This window comes from Rattus norvegicus, chromosome 6 (assembly GCF_036323735.1).
Source record: "Rattus norvegicus strain BN/NHsdMcwi chromosome 6, GRCr8, whole genome shotgun sequence".
In the NCBI taxonomy this organism is placed as follows: Eukaryota; Metazoa; Chordata; class Mammalia; order Rodentia; family Muridae; genus Rattus; species Rattus norvegicus.
This window is the reverse complement of record NC_086024.1, coordinates 55,724,609-55,741,883: the sequence shown is the minus strand read 5'-3', so window position 1 is coordinate 55,741,883 and position 17,275 is coordinate 55,724,609. Positions and strand designations below refer to the sequence as shown.

General features: G+C 45.6%; 1 protein-coding gene across 1 annotated transcript; it reads right to left on the bottom strand.

Moving 5' to 3' along the window:
• Positions 1–3,062: 3,062 nt before the first annotated feature.
• Efcab10 (EF-hand calcium binding domain 10) lies at positions 3,063–9,982 on the bottom strand. The gene is made up of 4 exons (NM_001108706.1): positions 9,636–9,982; positions 6,430–6,594; positions 6,241–6,328; positions 3,063–3,321 (listed from the first exon to the last, which is right to left on the bottom strand). Exons 1-4 carry the CDS (start codon positions 9,742–9,744, stop codon positions 3,285–3,287), a joined length of 399 nt encoding a protein of 132 aa, NP_001102176.1. The 5' UTR covers positions 9,745–9,982; the 3' UTR covers positions 3,063–3,284.
• Positions 9,983–17,275: the final 7,293 nt, after the last annotated feature.

The following is a 17,275-nucleotide window of genomic DNA, read 5'->3' as shown; positions in this document are numbered from 1 at the left end:
TTGGAAATAGTTCTACCTGAGGACCCAGCTATACCACTACTGGGCATATACTCAAAAGATGCTCCAACATATAACAAGGACACATGCTCCACTATGTTTATAGAAGCCTTATTTATAATAGTCCGGAGCTGGAAACAACCCAGATGTCCTTTGACAGAGGAATGGTTACAGAAAATGTGGTACATCTACACAATGGAGTACTACTCTGCTATTAAAAACGACTACATGAAATTCTTAGGCAAATGGATGGAACTAGAAAATATCATCTTGAGTGAGGTCACCCAGTCACAAAAGAACACACATGGTATGCATTCGCTGATAAGTGGATATTAGCCCAAAAGCTCGGAATGCCCATGATATAACTCACAACCCATATGGAGTTTAAGAAGAAGGAAGACCAACGTGTAGATGCTTGAGTACTACATAGAAGGGAAAACAAAATAATCACAGGAGGTAGAGAAAGGGAGGAACTGATGGGAGAGAAGAGGGGGAGGGAAGAAAAGGGGCAGTACCAGGTATTGGAAGGGACAGGAGAAAAGTACAGAGGGTCAGGAAATTGAATAGAAATATGTAAGTGTGGGTGCGGGGGAACTGGAGTTTAGCCACGAGAAAGTCCCAAATGCTAAGGAAGCGAGAGGCTCCCAGGAACCAAAGGCAATGACTTTAGCTGAAACACCCAATAAAGGGGAGATAGAATCTATAGAGACCATATCCAGTGGATAAGCATGGACCCCGGTTGATGGGTGGAGTCACCCACCCATCTCAATTTTTTTTAAATGTATTGGTTATTTATTTACATTTCAAATGTTATCCCCCTTCCTGGTTTCCCCTCTGCAAACCCCCTATTCTATCCCTCCTCCCTCTGCTTCTATGAGGGTGCTCCCCCACCCATCCACCCACTCTCCCCTCACCATCCCAGCATTTCTCTACATTGGGGCATGGAGCCTTCACAGAACCAAGGGCCTCTCCTTCCATTGATGCCAGATATGGCATCCTCTGTTACATATGCAGCTGGAGCCATGGGTTGATCCACTGTGCACTCTGGTTAGTGGTTTAGTCCCTGGGAGCTCTGAGGGATCTGGTCGGTTGGTGTTGTTCTTCCTATGGGGTTGCAACCCCTTCAGCTCCTTCAGTCCTTCCCCTAGCTCCTCCATAAGGGGCTAATATTTTTGAGATGGGTGAGTGGCCCCATCCCTCAACCAAGGGCGGTTCCTAACCTCTGGATACGGCCTCTATAGGTTCTCTCTCCCTAGGTGTGGGAGGAGACAGGGAAAATGTACAAGTCAGGAAATTGAGCATGAGTGTGTGGCAATGGGGGATGGGGAACTGGGGGTAGCCACCAGAAAGTCCCAGATGCCAGGAAAGCAAGAGGCTCCCAGGCCCCAGCAGGGATGAAACCTCAAAAATTTTAACCCAGAAATGTTCCTGTCCAAAGGAAAGACAGGGACAAAAACTGGAACAGAGACTGAAGGAGAGACCATCCAGAGACCGCCCCTCCTAAAGATTCCATCTACAGACATCAACCCCCCACAGTATTGCTGATGCCAAGAAGCACTTGCTGACAAGAGCCTGTTATGGCGGTTCCCCGAGAGGTTCTACCAGCACCTGACAAATACAGATGCAGATACTCACAGCCAGTCATTGGACTGAGCCCAGTGGAAGAGCTAGGGGAAGGACTGAAGGAGCAGAAGGGAATTGCAACCCCATAGGAAGAACAATATCAACTAACTAGACCCCCCTAGAGCTCACAGGGACTAAACCACCAACCAAAGAGTGAACATGGAGGGATCCATGGCTCCAGATACCTATGTAGCCGAGGATGGCCTGTCTGACATCAATGGGAAGGGAGGCCCTTGGTCCTGTGGAAGTTTGTTACCCCAGCTTAGGATGATGCTGGAGCAGTGGGGTGGGAATGGGTGAGTGGGTAGAGCAGCATCTTTATAGAGGCAACTTGGGGGGGGGAGAGGGATGGAATGGGAAGTTTGTGGAGGAATAACCAGGAAGGGAGATATCATTTGAAATGTATATGGATGAAATGATTAATAATAATAAAAATATTTGCATTATGTATAGAGTTTTTGCAATTTGGAAGCACTCTTTTAAACCATAAATACGTTTGCTTATTTCAGGAAGTTGTGGTTGTTTCTGGTTTGATTTTTCTCTTTTTGAAATGCAGTTTCACATACCTCAGGCTATCCTTGAACTCAGTGTGTACTAGCAGAGGGTGACCCTGAGCTTCTGACCTTTCTGCCTCCATCTTCTGAGTGCTTTGATACCCCCAAGCCCTGTCCCGTGCTGCATTCGTGCTAGGCAGGCACTCTATCGAGTACATTAAATATTCAGCCTCCATTTGTTTTATGATCTAAATTCTTCGTGTTTGTGTGTGTGGAGGCCAGATGACAACTTGGAGGAAGTGGCTCTCTCCTTCCACCACTCGGATCCCAAGGACTGGGCTCAGGTTACCAAGCGTGTCAGCAGGCACCTTTTTACTCACAGAGCCGTATTACCAGCCTTCCTACTTCTGCCTCCATTCTGAGTCAGGGTCTCACTAAGCAGGCTGGCCTGGAAGTCACAGTGTAGCCCAGACTGGCCTTGAACTCACAGAGCTCCTCCTGCTTCAGCTTGCTGAGTGTTGGGATTAAAGGTGTGTGTCATTATCCCCGACCTGTTCATGTTTGCGTTTTGTCTTGCTGTTTTGCCTTTTCTGCTGCGTTCATTTTTATTCTTTTTCTTTTCCCCCCATTTCTTAATTGTACCTAAAACCATAGCTGCGTTTAATGTTAGTGTCAGTTTTCTGAGGCAAACCCCGACGACAGTGAAACACAGTCCTGCTGTTCATGACTAATCGTTTATTAATCCCCCACACCTCATGGAGTCCCAGCCTACTTACAAAATAGTAAATCCACAGATAGTCAAAATGGCCGTTGGACTCTCCAAAGGTCATCATTGCCCTGTGGATGGTGTAGGAGAAGGCTGATCTCTCTGGTCTGCATCAGTTCTGCCTCACTCCTAGAAGGTGGCCTGCAGTAGCTTCTGAGTGCATTCCTGCCACGGCAGCCTTAAGTGAAGTTGGAAGGGACACATACAAACTGGCTCGGCAAAACCCTGAGGTTCTGCTTAATTTGAAGACAAACTGACCTAACCGTGGACAGTAACATGTCTTTGAGAAAACTGCTGTCAAACAAAGATGACTGCTGGACTGACGTCTCATAAAACGTTGAATTAATGAGACCGGACAAGTGAAAACTTGGGAGAACCATTTATTATCTTGCACTGCGATGCCACTAAAACACGGACCACATTTCCTTCATCCTCTTGTTCCTAAGGAAACAAAGAACAGAAAACTCAGCTATGAGAAGCAGAGTAATGGCATTACAAACAGAAATGCAGATGTCTGAAGGCAGCGTGAGAGGGATGAAAGGGAGGGTTGGCCGTGTCTGACCTCCACTGGGCTAAGCAAGGGGAGTTATTGTAGGCAGCAACCAATAAACCTTAGAAATACTTAAGCATGCATGTCGGTCCTCGAGGTTCCTGTATGCAGTTTGGGGACCCACTATGTTTATATGAGAGACACTGTGACCTGGGAGTGCTGGAAGACATCTATAATCCCAGCACTCTGAAGGCTGAGGAATCTTCGGGAGGATTCAAGACTTGCCGTAGCAACATAGTGAGATGCTATTGGTCCCAACTCCCTCCTCCCCCACTGCAAATAAATGCGTTTTATAAAACAGTAGTTAAGCTATGGTTGTTCGTAATATTCTACGTTCATATCCTTCCATTTAAGGTGCTCCTTAGTTGTATTTGTGTGTAAATTCCTGTGCACATGTGTTTATTTATCCATGTGTGGAACGTGTGTGTGTGTGTGTGTGTGTGTGTGTGTGTCTGTGGAGGCCAGAGGTCAACCTTGAGTATTGTTCCTCAAGATGTTAACCTTGTTTTAGAGACAGGATCTCTTACTGGGACTTTGGGCAAGTCTCGGGCTTCCTTCTGCCACTGCCTCCCCTAGACAGGTATTATTACTATACACCATCATGTCAGATATTTTACATGGCCTCTATGGAGCAAACCATATTTGCACACCAACAGCTTTACCACTAAGCAACTCCCCAGCCCTCCCTAGCTCCATTTCTTGTGACAATGGCAATCTTTTTTCTCTGGCTGAAATGCGCTAGAGGCCAGACACTGCTTTAGCCATTTGTCCGTGGTAATATTTATGTAGCTGGTGAGGTGAGAGATCCTTTGTGTAGGCATGTCTGGGTATGTATTTGAGTATGGGCAAGCAGAGGCCAGAGGTTGATGTTGGGTGTCTTCTGTGGTTGCTTTCAGACATGTGCCACGGTGCCCAGCTTTTACATGGGAGCTCTGGATTTAAACTTGGGTCCTTGCAGATATGTCACAAGCCCTTTGTCAGTGAGCCAGCTCCCTGGTCTGAGGCAGACTCTAAGCTTTTTTCCCCCCTTTTAACATTTCCTTGGTCTTGGGAGTAATAGGCTGTGTGTGTGTGTGTGTGTGTGGGTGGGTGGGTGTGTGGGTGTGCAAGAGTGAGGAGGGGGTAACTAGAGATCATCCTCAGAGCCTTCCTCATGCAAGGCAAGTGCTCAACCAACATCCCCAGCTCAGACAATGACCCCTTGATTAATAAATCCTCTGACAATAAGGCTTTTACACAAATTGAGCTTAATTAGCTGGAAGATTCCTACACCTATAAAATTTTATTCCATTTTTTCTGACATGGCAATTATTTATCACTTCCAATGCTGTAACATCTCAACCCAAAACTGCCCAGCTGGGGGTTGGACAGATGGCTCAGCTGTTAAGAGGCTACTCTTCCAGAGGGCTTGGGTTCAAGGCCTAGCCCACATATGGTGGTTCACAACAAACTACAACTCCAGTCCTACACCACCTTCTTCTGGCCTCTGTGGATACTGCATGCATGCGATGCACAGACAAGCTCGGGCAAACACTCACACACAGAAGATAAAACCTCAAAAAAAAAAAAAATAAGTCAAACACACACAGCCTGCATTATTGATATTTACCCTGTAGAAAGTTATTTTGAAAAAACACTTTAAGGTACATTCTATTCTATTTTCTGAGGGGGAGGGGAGGGATGAACTTGCTTTGTAGCTCAGGCTGGCATTGAACTCATGATCCTCCTGCCACTGCCATCACCCGAATACTGGGACTCCAATTCTTGTTACTCTCTATTTAAAGTCATATCAATGTATAATTATGATTGGGGTTTTTGTGTAGTGGGGTGTCGTCAGCAGGCATGTGGACATCAGATGACAACTCTGTGTCTTCAGTTCTCCTTTTCTACCTTTATATGAGTCCCAAGAGTAAAACTCTGGTTGCAAGGCTTGCATGGGAACCATTTTCCCTTGCTTAGGCTTCCCACCAGTCCTCTTCTACATTATATACAGGGGTTTTTTAGCTACTGTGTGGAGTGTAGAGCCTTAGTAATTCTAGCAGACTGAGCCTCCTCGCTTCATGTGTGAGAATGGATGGGGTTTGTTTTGTTTTGTTTTGTTTTGTTTTAATATTAGAAAGAGTCTTTGTACATAGCCCTGCCTGTGCTGCAACTCACTATGTAGATCAGGCTGTCCTCAAACTCACAAACATCTACCTGCTTCTGCCTCCAGAGGGCCAGGATTAAAGGTGTGCTCCAACACACCCCACATTGATGAGGTTTCCTAAAGAGAAAAGAATAAAGCCACCTCTGGAACTTCCTCTTTAACCCTATCAACAGCACCCCTTTCCTTCCCAGAGGGAGCTTTTTCTGCCTTCATTTTCTAATTGCTGAAAGTTAAAAGGAATGAAACGATTCACTCAAAAGACAGTGTGTGGGGGCGGGGGGGTGTAGAGAGATGGCTGACTGAGTAAAACACTTGTTGTACAAATGTGAGGACCTGAGTTTGGATCCCCAGAACGCACGCAAGCTGGGCACTGAAGTGTGAACTCCATGCTTCTACAGCAAGCTAGGCAGTAGAGACAGAGAATCCTGCAAGCCTATAGGCTGGGTAGCCTGGGGTATACTGTTCAGCAGCAAACAACAAAGAGACAAGGTAGGGGGTAAAAACTGACACCTGAGGTTGCTCTGGGCCTCACATGTATATCACACACACACACACACACACACACACACACACACACACACTAAAAGAAGGGTAGTGGTACTCTATATGCAATGATATTAACACTTCAAAATCATAACATACTATTAAAATATTTCAAACTTACACTTCGTCCCTGAATTTATCCAGAGTGATCGCATGTCCATCGTCACCCAAAACTTCATCTTCAGTGTACAGGCCCAGGTTTTTTAGGGCTGCAAAAGTGAGAAAGGGAAGAAACGGAAATTTACAAACTAGGATTATTTTCAGCTACAGAAAGTGACGGGTCGCCTCAGTCAGTTTGTGGGTCGCCGACCTTCTTTATACTGCACAAATGATATGGTGCCTTTGCCAGCGTTGTCCATCATCTCAAACATGGACACAATGTTAGAGTTGTCCATAAAGTAGGGAAACGCCACACCCGTTAACTTGGCGACTTTCAGACGCTCCAAAAGAGAGATCAGATAATCTCTCGGTTTTTCTGCAAAGAAACAGTTGAGACTTATTCTTATATGAAATTAGATTGTGCACAAGTATAAACAGTCAGTTATGAGGTCATCATCCTGATCTATAGAGTGATATATATACATCGGCACATACACATTTACATGCATACATATGCACACACACATATGCACATACACACATATGCTCATTCATACATATGCACATATATACACATACATGCATACATACACGCATACATGCATAGATATGTACGTGCAAACATGTGTACATACATATGCACATACAAGCAGATGTATATACATATGTACATGCATACACATATACATACATACATGTGTACATGCATATACACATACATACATACATATATATGTACATACACATATACATACATACAAAGAGAAGGGCAAGCAGTTGACACTATGCTAAAACAAGATTGGTCAAATTCTAGCAGCTAAAGTTGGTGATGGGTCCAGTAAGCCAGTATAGACCGACTAGTCACTTAGCAAATGCCTATGTTGAAGGCACTGCACTCAGGTGCAGGACTTGCTTCCATGAGCCCCACAGTGCAACTGAACATGCCAGCACTCTACCTCAGACAATTGGCCATTACAATCCAGGCTAGACTTGGGCACTGTTTTTTACAAGCTCCCCAGAAGATCTAATTTGCAGAAAGGGATGGGCATTAGAAAGACAAAGGGTTGGCATGTTGCAGGGAAGAAGCTGGCCTGGGAGAAACCAGGAAACGCAAATGTCTTAGACAAATGCATTTTCTGATGAGGCAGAATGCTTGTGTCTGACAAAGAAGCAATTGCTCTGGGCCAGCAGGCTCTTCCGTTGGACTGATTTTAAAAATGGAAAATCGAGTCCACTTTCCAAAACTAAGGCAGCCGTCATGGCAGAAGTCAGACATAAGACAGCACCGATTAGATGGCCAATGCCACCATTGCTGCAGTTTATTCTTTGAATATTAGGTCTCAGGCCCACATTTTCTAAAAATCATTTTAAAGTCATTGGTGAGGATTAAAAATGTAAGGTTCCTGGGGCGGAGGAGCTGACTCAGCGTTTACTAACACTTGTCCTTGCAAAGGATCCAAGTTCTGTTCCCAGCACCTTCCTCAAGAGGCTCACAAACCCTGTAACTCCAGTCCCAGCAGCTCTGATGCCTTATTGTGGCCTCTTTAGGCCCTTGCACACACATGGCATACATTGAAACAGACATACACATAGACAAAAGAAAAACAAACCTAAAGAAAAGGGTAATGGCCCCATTACCCACTTCAACTAGAGTTCGACCAATCTTATTTCACCATAGTGTTATTTACTTGCCCTTCTCTATGTATGTGTATGGGTATGTATGTATGTATGTATGTATGTATTTGGTTTTTCAAGTCAAGGTTTCTCCTCCACGTAGTCCTGTCTGTCCTAGGACTCACTCTAGACCTCAAACGCAGAAAAATGCATGCCTCTGCCTCCCGAGTGCTGGGATTAAAGGTGTGTGCCACCATGCCTGGCTTCTTTGTGTATGAAGAAAATGACACTGGTCATTACTTGAAGGGTGTGTCTTAGTTACTTTTCTGTTGCTATGCTAAAATGCTCTGACAAAAGCAACTTAAGGGGGGAGGGTTTATTGTGCATCACGGTGCATCACGGTTCGGAATTAAAGTCCATCAAGGCAGGGAAAGTCCCAGAGCAGGAAGCAAAGGTGATAGCTTCTGCTCAGCTTACTTTCTCCTTGTTATATCTCCAAGATCCTAATCCTGGGAATGCTGCCCCCTGATAAACAGGTTTTCCCATCCCAATTAGCCTAATCAAGATACACCACAGACATGCCCATCTCCCAGATGGTTCTAGACTTCATTACTTTGACAATGAAGAGAAAGAGAAAAAGAAAAACAAAGCTAATATAATATAAGCACATTATATATGTTATAATATATGTAATATAAGCATATTATATATGTATATTAAACATTGATGGTTCTGAACATTAGATGAACTAAATTTGTGCTTTAAATGTAATGGTCAGTGGTTAAGAGCACTTGTTCTTGCAGAGGATCTGGTTCGGGTCCCAGCACCCATATGGTGCTTCATAACCATGGGCAACTCTAGTTCAGTGGATCTGACACTCTCTTCTAACCTCCTCAGAACCAGGCACACAGGCATGTAGGCACAACCATGATGCACAGCTATATATGCAGGCAAAACACCTATACACGTTTAAATACATACTTTTTTAAAACACAATAAAATATTTCAAAATACTTTTCTCATCCCCTAGGTGATCACACTAGTTTTCTTTTTTCTTTTTCTTTTCTTTTCTTTCTTTCTTTTTCTTTTTTTTTTTTCTGCGTTGGAATGGTATTTCTGTTTCCTTTCCACAGAAGTAAATGAACATTTTGGAATCTTGAAGACTTATTAAGAAGGCCGGCAGGCTCAGAACACTGAGAGGAGGCAATCCCATTTTCATCTCAGATGTAACTTCTTTCCGTACACCAATAAAATTATGAAATAACCCAAATTTCAAGGAGTCTAATGTGTAAAACTGCCAGGAAAAAAAGCTGACTCCCTAGGAAGATCCTGGCAGCTCACGCTAGCCATTCTTTAGCTCCCTCAATAAATTAGAGACTCCTTGGAATCGAAAAGATCTATCGCTTGCGTGGCCAAGGCTGATGTAGCTGTAATTTATTTAATAACACCCCTCCTCCTCCCGCTCTCAGTGTTCTGTCCGGTCCTGTCCCCATTAGATCTGTACTATTGTCTCCATTCCCGTGGAAGACTCTGACATTCAGTCTTGCCCCAAGTACTCACAACTAAGTGGACCTGGAGCTAGGCAGTCCCCAGACTCTGCCGCTCGCAGACTCTGCCAGTCTCCCTACCATTGCCTGCGGCACCAAGAGAACGTTTTTCATGTTTGATTCAGGATGGGGAAGCACGTGAAGCGGGAAGGGATGGAGTGCGTAGAAAGAACTGGGTATAGGGAGTGAAGCGGCAGGCTGAGATCCTTTGCTTAAGGACTGGTAGACAGAAAGCCAATGGACACAACACCCTTACTTGGTCGGGCAAAGAGAAGAAAGCTAGTAAGCTGACTCAGCAACTCCATGATCCGATGTTTTTCTAAATACAGCTTGGCCTGAAGCTCCCGGTCAAGCACAGGGTCCATGTTTCCTAGCTGAGCCGTTGCTAGGCGACCAGGCAGCCTCCAGGCGGCCCGATTCCGCCCCTTTCGTGCTCAGTCACGTGACACACCTCACCTTCTTCCCAAGCCCCACCCCTCCGCCTCTTCCTCCTCCCTCCCAGGTACCGGGACAACCTCATTCCAGCGGCTTCCTTGGGCCGGCAGTCTGTGAGGGTGCGGGTGCCCACCCTTTCATCGACTGAGGCCGAGCTTGTTTGGTCCAGGTTCCTGTTTCCTGTACTTGTTTGTCCCAGGATGAGGCTTTAAGTGATAGGAACCCAGGACTTACCAATAAAGAAAGAATGTTGGCTGTTCTAAGAGTCCTGAATAGCATTTTCTGGGTGAGTGGACTGCAGGGATGGAGGTCTGGCAGAAGGTCTCAGCAGACAGATACCGAGCTTGGGTGTTTTCTGCTGAACTACACCAGGGTTGCCCAAACTTTTTCCACTTTCAGCTCTTTTCAACACTTTTCCTGTGCAACCCTGTATAAAATAGATAGATAAATCTAGCATGCTGTCCGAAAGAAATTAATTTTAAAACAGTTCTTTGAGGTCAGGTGCACGTCTGTTTGTAATACCAGCACTTGAGGGTGGAAGAGTAAATGTTCAGTGTCATCCTTGGCTACGAAGAGAGGTCAAGGCCAGCCTGGGATACATGGCCCTGCCTCAGAAAACCGTAACAAACTAAATCAAAGCAAAACATTTTGCTGGTCATTGAAAATAAAAAGCAAATTTGTGTCCCAATGGGTGCTTGCTTATTTTAAGGAATTAAATGCCAGCGGAATACTTGATACTGGAAAGCACAGAGCATCTTCGGCGGTTTTCAAAGTCAGCTGGTATTTTGATTTTATAATTGTCAAAGCCGAGAATGCTACATCACGGAAATACGTAGTACAAATTGGCTGATGTATGTTTAGGGCCGTCCCAGTAATTCTTGGAAATTCTCTTTACCCCAAGTCAAAAATATACTTAATGATTTTACTTTATTTTTTTATGACATTCAAGGCATCAAAACAAACATCTGCAACTAGGTCACAGCTCAATGGCAGAGACTTGACTAGAATGTCAAGACCAGAGGTTAGATCTGCCGCTTTGCAACAACAACACCCCCAAAATCTAAACAAATGAAGCTAAAAGATGCTATTTAAAAGGGCTGTCGGCATGGATAAATCTCCGAGCATCCCTCGGAATGTGAGGGAGACTCTAGATTTAACCCCAGCACCCCAAACAAAACATTAGCTCATAACTTACAGCAGGATATAAAGATGAGTACCTGTAACCCCAGCACCAGGAGGGAGGACAGAGGCAGCCCGGTAAAATAAATGAATGAACAAACTAATCCTTTGAATACAATCTAACACGCAAAATTCATGCACGCTGATGAATGACAGTAGGAAAATATTAAAAGGCTTTGTTCTCTGTAATTAAGCCATTATATGTCTATACAAGAGTAAAATTCTGCATAGACAGTAAAAACACTGCAATTCATTACATGCCATAGGCTCAGAGCCCAGCTTAGGCAGTGTCTGCTGGCACCTTGTGGTATGACGCATGGAAAGTTCAGATCTGTCTCTTGTGTGTTCAGAACCAAGGCTGCAAGGAAGTTGGATGACTCATGCTGCCAGAAACACCGTGCATTCATTATGCTTTTGATTTTGAAGTTTTTGGCTCTCGCAGGCTTAGAAACTCTAATGTTGCCAAATGTTTTGAGACCTATACCTGCGATTATGTAATCTGGGCTCTGTGTGTGTGTGTGTGTGTGTGTGTGTGTGTGTGTGTGTGTGTGTGTGTGTGTGTGTTCTGTGTTGGCTTTCCCTCCCTTGTTCACAGACTCCTAGTAAGCCCCAGCCCCCTAGACTACTCTAGCACTGGTCCTGATCCCTGGAGGCCAGCCCTCCACACACCTCCACCCATCACACCCACCCCAGCCTGAAGGATCGCCAACAACCACCCCACCCGACAAGACTTCCCAGTTGGCTCTAACAGCAGTTAGGGGGAGCAGGAGAGTCCCTGCACTCGGGAAAAAGAATCCCACCAATCCCTGAGTTCATTCCATATAATAATCCCTCTCATCTCAGGCCACCCTGAACCCACACACCCCAGAAACTCTACAGTGTTCTGTTTAGTTCTCTGCTGCTTCTTGCCCAAGCAGAGGCAGCCACCCTCCCAGGTTTTTCCCTCCCAATAAATCTGTGTGAAGTATGTCGTACAGTGTGATTTTGCAGTATTCCTTGGCCTCCCCTCAGAGCTGTGACAACACTTGCCAATGGCTCTCCTGGTGCTTGCCCTGTCCCTCACCTCCAGACTTACCTCCTGGCTCACTGGATGCTCAGCACCCAATCAGTGGCGATTAGGTAAGTGTCTCCTTCCGTCGGTGTAAATGCTTCCCTGAGTCCAAGGAAGTGACCTCTGAGTGTCAGCATCCCTCTGGTGCTCCTAGGGGTGGAGGTATCCACAACCACAGTCTTTAAGGCTACCTGGTGGCCTCTGCTTCTGACTCCTCCTCTCCATCCTTGGAGCTGAAGTCTTGCAGTTTCCTTGGGGCTATTGTGCCTTTCCTGCTGTCTTCTCCCATCTTCCTTTCAGGACTCCCTGTAATCTCACAGCTCCTCTAGACCCTCTTGGCTTTTGCAACCCCATCCCCCACCCCTTTCCTCTGAAACACACACACACACACACACACACACACACACACACACACACAGAGAGAGAGAGAGAGAGAGAGAGAGAGAGAGAGAGAGAGAGAGAGAGAGAGAGAGAGAGGTTTTCATCCTCATCTTCTGGCTTCTACAAAAGCCTTGGTATCAGTTTCTCCCCAACCCCCTGTAGAGTGTAGTCCTGACCCACTGAATGACTTAGTCCTCCCTGAGGTCTTTTAGTCCTCCCTGAGTCCTGGAAACACCAGTGACTACAGGATCTCCCCACTCTCATGGATCATCGACTGACTCAATCCACACGAGCAGTAGGAGCAGAGACAGGCAGGGAACAGGGGTTGAGAAGCCCTGTGAATACGCACAGTGAATGACCACACCGGGACTGCTTGTCAGTAGACAGATCAGCTTAGGGTGAGTGAAGGCTTATAAGGTTTCGGGAGACCGAGGGTAGGCAGATGTAGGATGGGCAAAGGCCATTGCCATCAGGCTTAGGGTACCTGACATACCTCATTAGCATGGGGAAGCATTTCAGGAATCTCAGGTGCTGATTGAACAGATTTTATCTGGAGAAAGGAAATCGATAAACTATGAACTGAGGCTACGTGACGTTTCTCAGGTAGAGGTGAGTGTAGAGGCTTAGAATTCCCAGGACAAGGTCAGAGAAGGAGGAACCCTGTTAACAAGGGTAGTCCCTCATTACATGGCGAGCCCCATAAGGCTATCCAGTCGACAGTAGATTTCTACCTTAATTAGCAGTTTTCCCACAAGGCTGTAGGTGACATTTTCCTTCCCTTCTCTCATCCATGGGAACCATGTCTTTCATACCCTCATTCCCCTTGGGATGCCTCTTAGAAGACTTCTAGCCTCTTCACCCGGCACCTGCCACACATTTATCCACTTTTGCAATTGAATTTGGCCTTAGCACCACTTAGATTATCAGGTCAAAAGGCTGCCTAGTGGCTGGATACCCATATTATATGGGAATTTTTCTGAAGTGGAAAGAGATTCCTCATTCCTTATTTCTCTTTTCTCCACTCCAAACCCTGTTCTGGTCTCCCCGTCCCACCTTGCCCCCATATGTGTAAATGTCCATCTTTTAAGTTAATATTGATGGATCAGTAAGTTTGTTGCAAAGTGAGAGAGAACAAGGTCTGACATAGCAGGAGGGGCAAGAAGCAAAGGAGTAGGCCAGGTGTAGTTCGTACACATACCCACGTACACATACCCACGTGCAGTCCGCGCTGGCTGACGTGTCTCTCAGCTCCCTCCTGCAGGACCCTCTGTCTATAACCTGGGCTTAAAAATTTCCTATTTCTAAGCCTTCTTTTTTCCCAGTTCACTGGATTCAGTTTTGTGAGGACTTGGGCTTCTTTCAGCCTTGAGTGGCATTAAACTGTTGCCTTGTGCTCTCCCCCTTTAATTGGAAGCTAGCTCTGGAGTTGGGATATGGCTCTCCTTCTTCTAGACCCAAGCATGTTGGCTTAAAGGTTTCCTCTAAAATATGATACGGCTTGCCCCTCTGACTATGTGACATAGAAAGGAGAGCAAAACAGAATAAAAGGACAGACTATTCCCAATGGGGACTATTGTGACTCATCTCCAACTCTTTGTTTTGAATTTAACTCTCTAAAACTCTTGCCTCAAAAATCTTACCTCAAAATCTGCCAGATTGTTGTGCAAACTTTCTTTACCTCAAGATTTGCAAGCACTAGTATGATTGAAACCCAGTAAATCTGTTTACTTAAAACTCACAACACCAGGGTTGACAGTTTAACGTTTATATTTAGGTTAACTTTAGGGAAACACGCGGCTGGCTGCCATCTGAGTTGCTGTCTCCCCATCTGGATAGAGGCCATCATGTGGCTAACAGCCATCTTTGCTAGGGTTGGACAGGATGGATTTTTACCACATGACCTCACTCCCATTTGATTAAAAGTGACCACAAGGCATAAGCCAACCAAGGAAAAACAAAGCCAAACAAGACAATTCCTCTCCCATTTCCAACATGCTTACGAGCCTCCCCTTGTTAGCCTCGGTCCACAGTCTCTTCTCTCCCTCTCTGGCCTCTTTAGTCTCTCTTTCTTCCTTCTCAGTGATAGGCTAGCAAGACTAACTCTCTTGGTGCCCACTTTAGCCCACTGGCAGCCCTCAATCCTCTTGCTACTCACTCCTGCTCTACTATGGAGCCTCCTTTGCCTCCCCGTCAGGGCCTAAACCTGCCATAGTTCTTCCCTTGCAAAAGGTTGCTAGGATGGTTTGGTCAGAGTACATCTTCTCATTAAATGAACTCTCTCAATCAAAAAGGAGATTGGGGTTCTACACTGCAAATTCCTCCACCTATCTTTATTAAGGAGTTATGGTATATCATCCATCCTTACAATGTCTTCTTCTATGATGTTTATATGATTCTCACCAACGATCTCCTCCCCGAGGAGTACAATTGAGTCTGGGACCTGGCTAGAGCTCATGCAGACAAAAATCCACCAAACTAACACCACTCATCCAGGACCAAGTCAGTCCCTGGAATGGAACTGAAACACCCCAAGGGGCATCCTTGCTAGGGACCTATTTATAGCCTGCCTCCTGGCTTGTCTCCATAAGGCCACCCTTAAAATGGTACATTGTGAAAAAATCCTAGAGGTCGTCCAGGAGAAACACAAAACCCCATCTCAATTCCTAGACCTCCTGACAAAGGCTCCCTTAGACTACAACAATCCGAATCCTGAGGCCCCAGGTGGAAAACAACCCTTATGACCTACTTTTTCTCCCAGACTTTTCCTGATATTAGGCTCAAACCTAAACATCTAGAGAATGGACTCCCTGACTCCACAGACGAAGTCTTAACCATGGCCATCAAGGTGTATCACAGAGGAGATGAAAAACAGTAAAATCAAAAATATCTGATGCTGGCTAACACCTCCCAACAGACCATGGCAACTTCCCAGGATCCTTGGTCCCCAAAAGGAGAACCTCTGGGTCCATTTTAAATGTGGTCAGTAAGGTCACTGTGCCTGGCCCTGTCCCAATCCTCATAGACCATCCAGGCCATGCCCAAGGTGTCAACAAGAATGGAACTGGGGTGTTGACCGCCCCCAAGTCCCTCAGCCTTACCAACTTCACCAAATCCCATGACTTGGTTGTATATATAGGGGGTTGGTCCAATGCTGCTTATATTCAAATGGTAAGTTATATACCTCAAGATCTGGTTGCTCCAAGACGTGTGGATTCTTGTGTATAGCAGTCTCTGTTGTGTAAACCTTGCTTCTAAATTTAAAACTATTGGTTAAATGAAACTGGTGACAGCCAATTACTGGGGAGGGTGGAATAGAGGTAGAGTTTGAGTTACTGGGCTGTGGATTGCAGGTAGGGACTAGGAGGAGAAGAGAGGAGGGGAAGAGGGAGAAGAATCACAGAGGAGGAGAAGAAGGCAGAGAGAACAGAAGTTCTCCATTAATCATGATTGACCTGCAGCATGTGTCACAGTGAAATGCTTCCCCAGGACACCAGACTGCTGGAGGAGAAATAACCCCAAAAATGAACACGCAGCAAGTATTTTGGGAGCATAATTGGGGAGATAGCCAAAATAGTGTTAGAGATTTAGATTAGGGGTAATCCCCCAATACTTGCGCAGAGCCTAATACATAAACATAGTTTGAGTTCCATTTATTTGAAGCTAGATGGTGATAAGTTTAATTGTAATATTCTACACTTGTCTTTAAGAGTATTCCCCTTGCTTCTTCCTGGTGGTACCAACCTGTCTGTTGCCTTGCAGGGAACGGACCTCCTAGCCAAAGTGAGGGCCTCTATTTTCTTTTGTTTTTCCCATCCCCTAGTCTCCAGGCTTGTCAGATACTCTCCCCCTCCTCCTCCTCCTTCAAACTACTCGATTTCACACACCTTCTCCCTTACCAACCTTCCAGGTGGATCTCTGGTATGGGACACTCCAGAATTCCTCGATAGCCAAACATTACTCTCCCGTCATTCAATTAAAAAACCCCTCAAAATATATTACCCAGGTTCAGTACCTACTCCCCTCTCTCTCTCCCCCCCTCTCTCCTCCCCCCTCTCTCCCCCCCTCTCTCTCACACACCTACTCCCCCCCTCTCTCTCTTTCTCTCCCCCCCCCTCACACACACACACACACACACACACACACACACACACACACACACACACACACGCACACAGCTTCAGGGGACTTAAGTCTCTTACTCCTGACTTCTTAAGAAAGAACCTTCAGGGGTTGGATTTAGCTCAGTGGTAGAGCGCTTGCCTAGGAAGCGCAAGGCCCTGAGTTTGGTCCCCAGCTCCGAAAAAAAAGAAAAAAAAAAAAAAGAACCTTCAGTACACTACCTCTTCCCCCTTTAGTACCCTCATACTCACAGTTTTAAACACCCAGTGGAACCTACTGCTTGGCTCAGGACCTCTGATTTATCAGCTCAGCCATGGTTCCTCTTCACCCTGTGGTACCCACCCCTACACTGTCCTCTCTACCATTCTCTAGGAGACCTCCTGTTTCTCTGTCCTAGACCTCAAAGACGCTTTCTTTTGCATTCCTCCAGACACACACTCTCAAAATATCTTTGTCTTACTTGAATGAACTCAGACCCTCAACTTTCCACCCAGCTCACTTAGATAGTCCTACCCCAGGGTTTCTGAGACAGCGCACATCTGTTTAGCCAGGCTGTGACCTCTGACTTGCTCTTTTTCTCTTCCTAAATCCAAGTTTACATACTGTATGGACAATCATCTCCTTTGTAGTCTGTCCCTGCAAATTAGCCAGACAGACACCTCTACCTTATTAAGCCTTCTCTCTGGTTGGGGATATAGGGTCACACCCTCTAAGGTCCATCTGTCACCCCT

What these genes read in the sequence shown, in the direction of transcription:
- Efcab10 (NM_001108706.1), bottom strand. Translation starts at nt 9,744, where the DNA reads ATGGACCCTGTGCTTGACCGGGAGCTTCAGGCCAAGCTGTATTTAGAA. An exon ending in TCTTCTCTTTGCCCGACCAA is followed by an intron (nt 6,595 to 9,635) that starts GTAAGGGTGTTG and finishes GTTTCTTTGCAG; the next exon opens with AAAAACCGAGAGATTATCTG. An exon ending in GATAAATTCAGGGACGAAGT is followed by an intron (nt 3,322 to 6,240) that starts GTAAGTTTGAAA and finishes TTGTTTCCTTAG; the next exon opens with GAACAAGAGGATGAAGGAAA.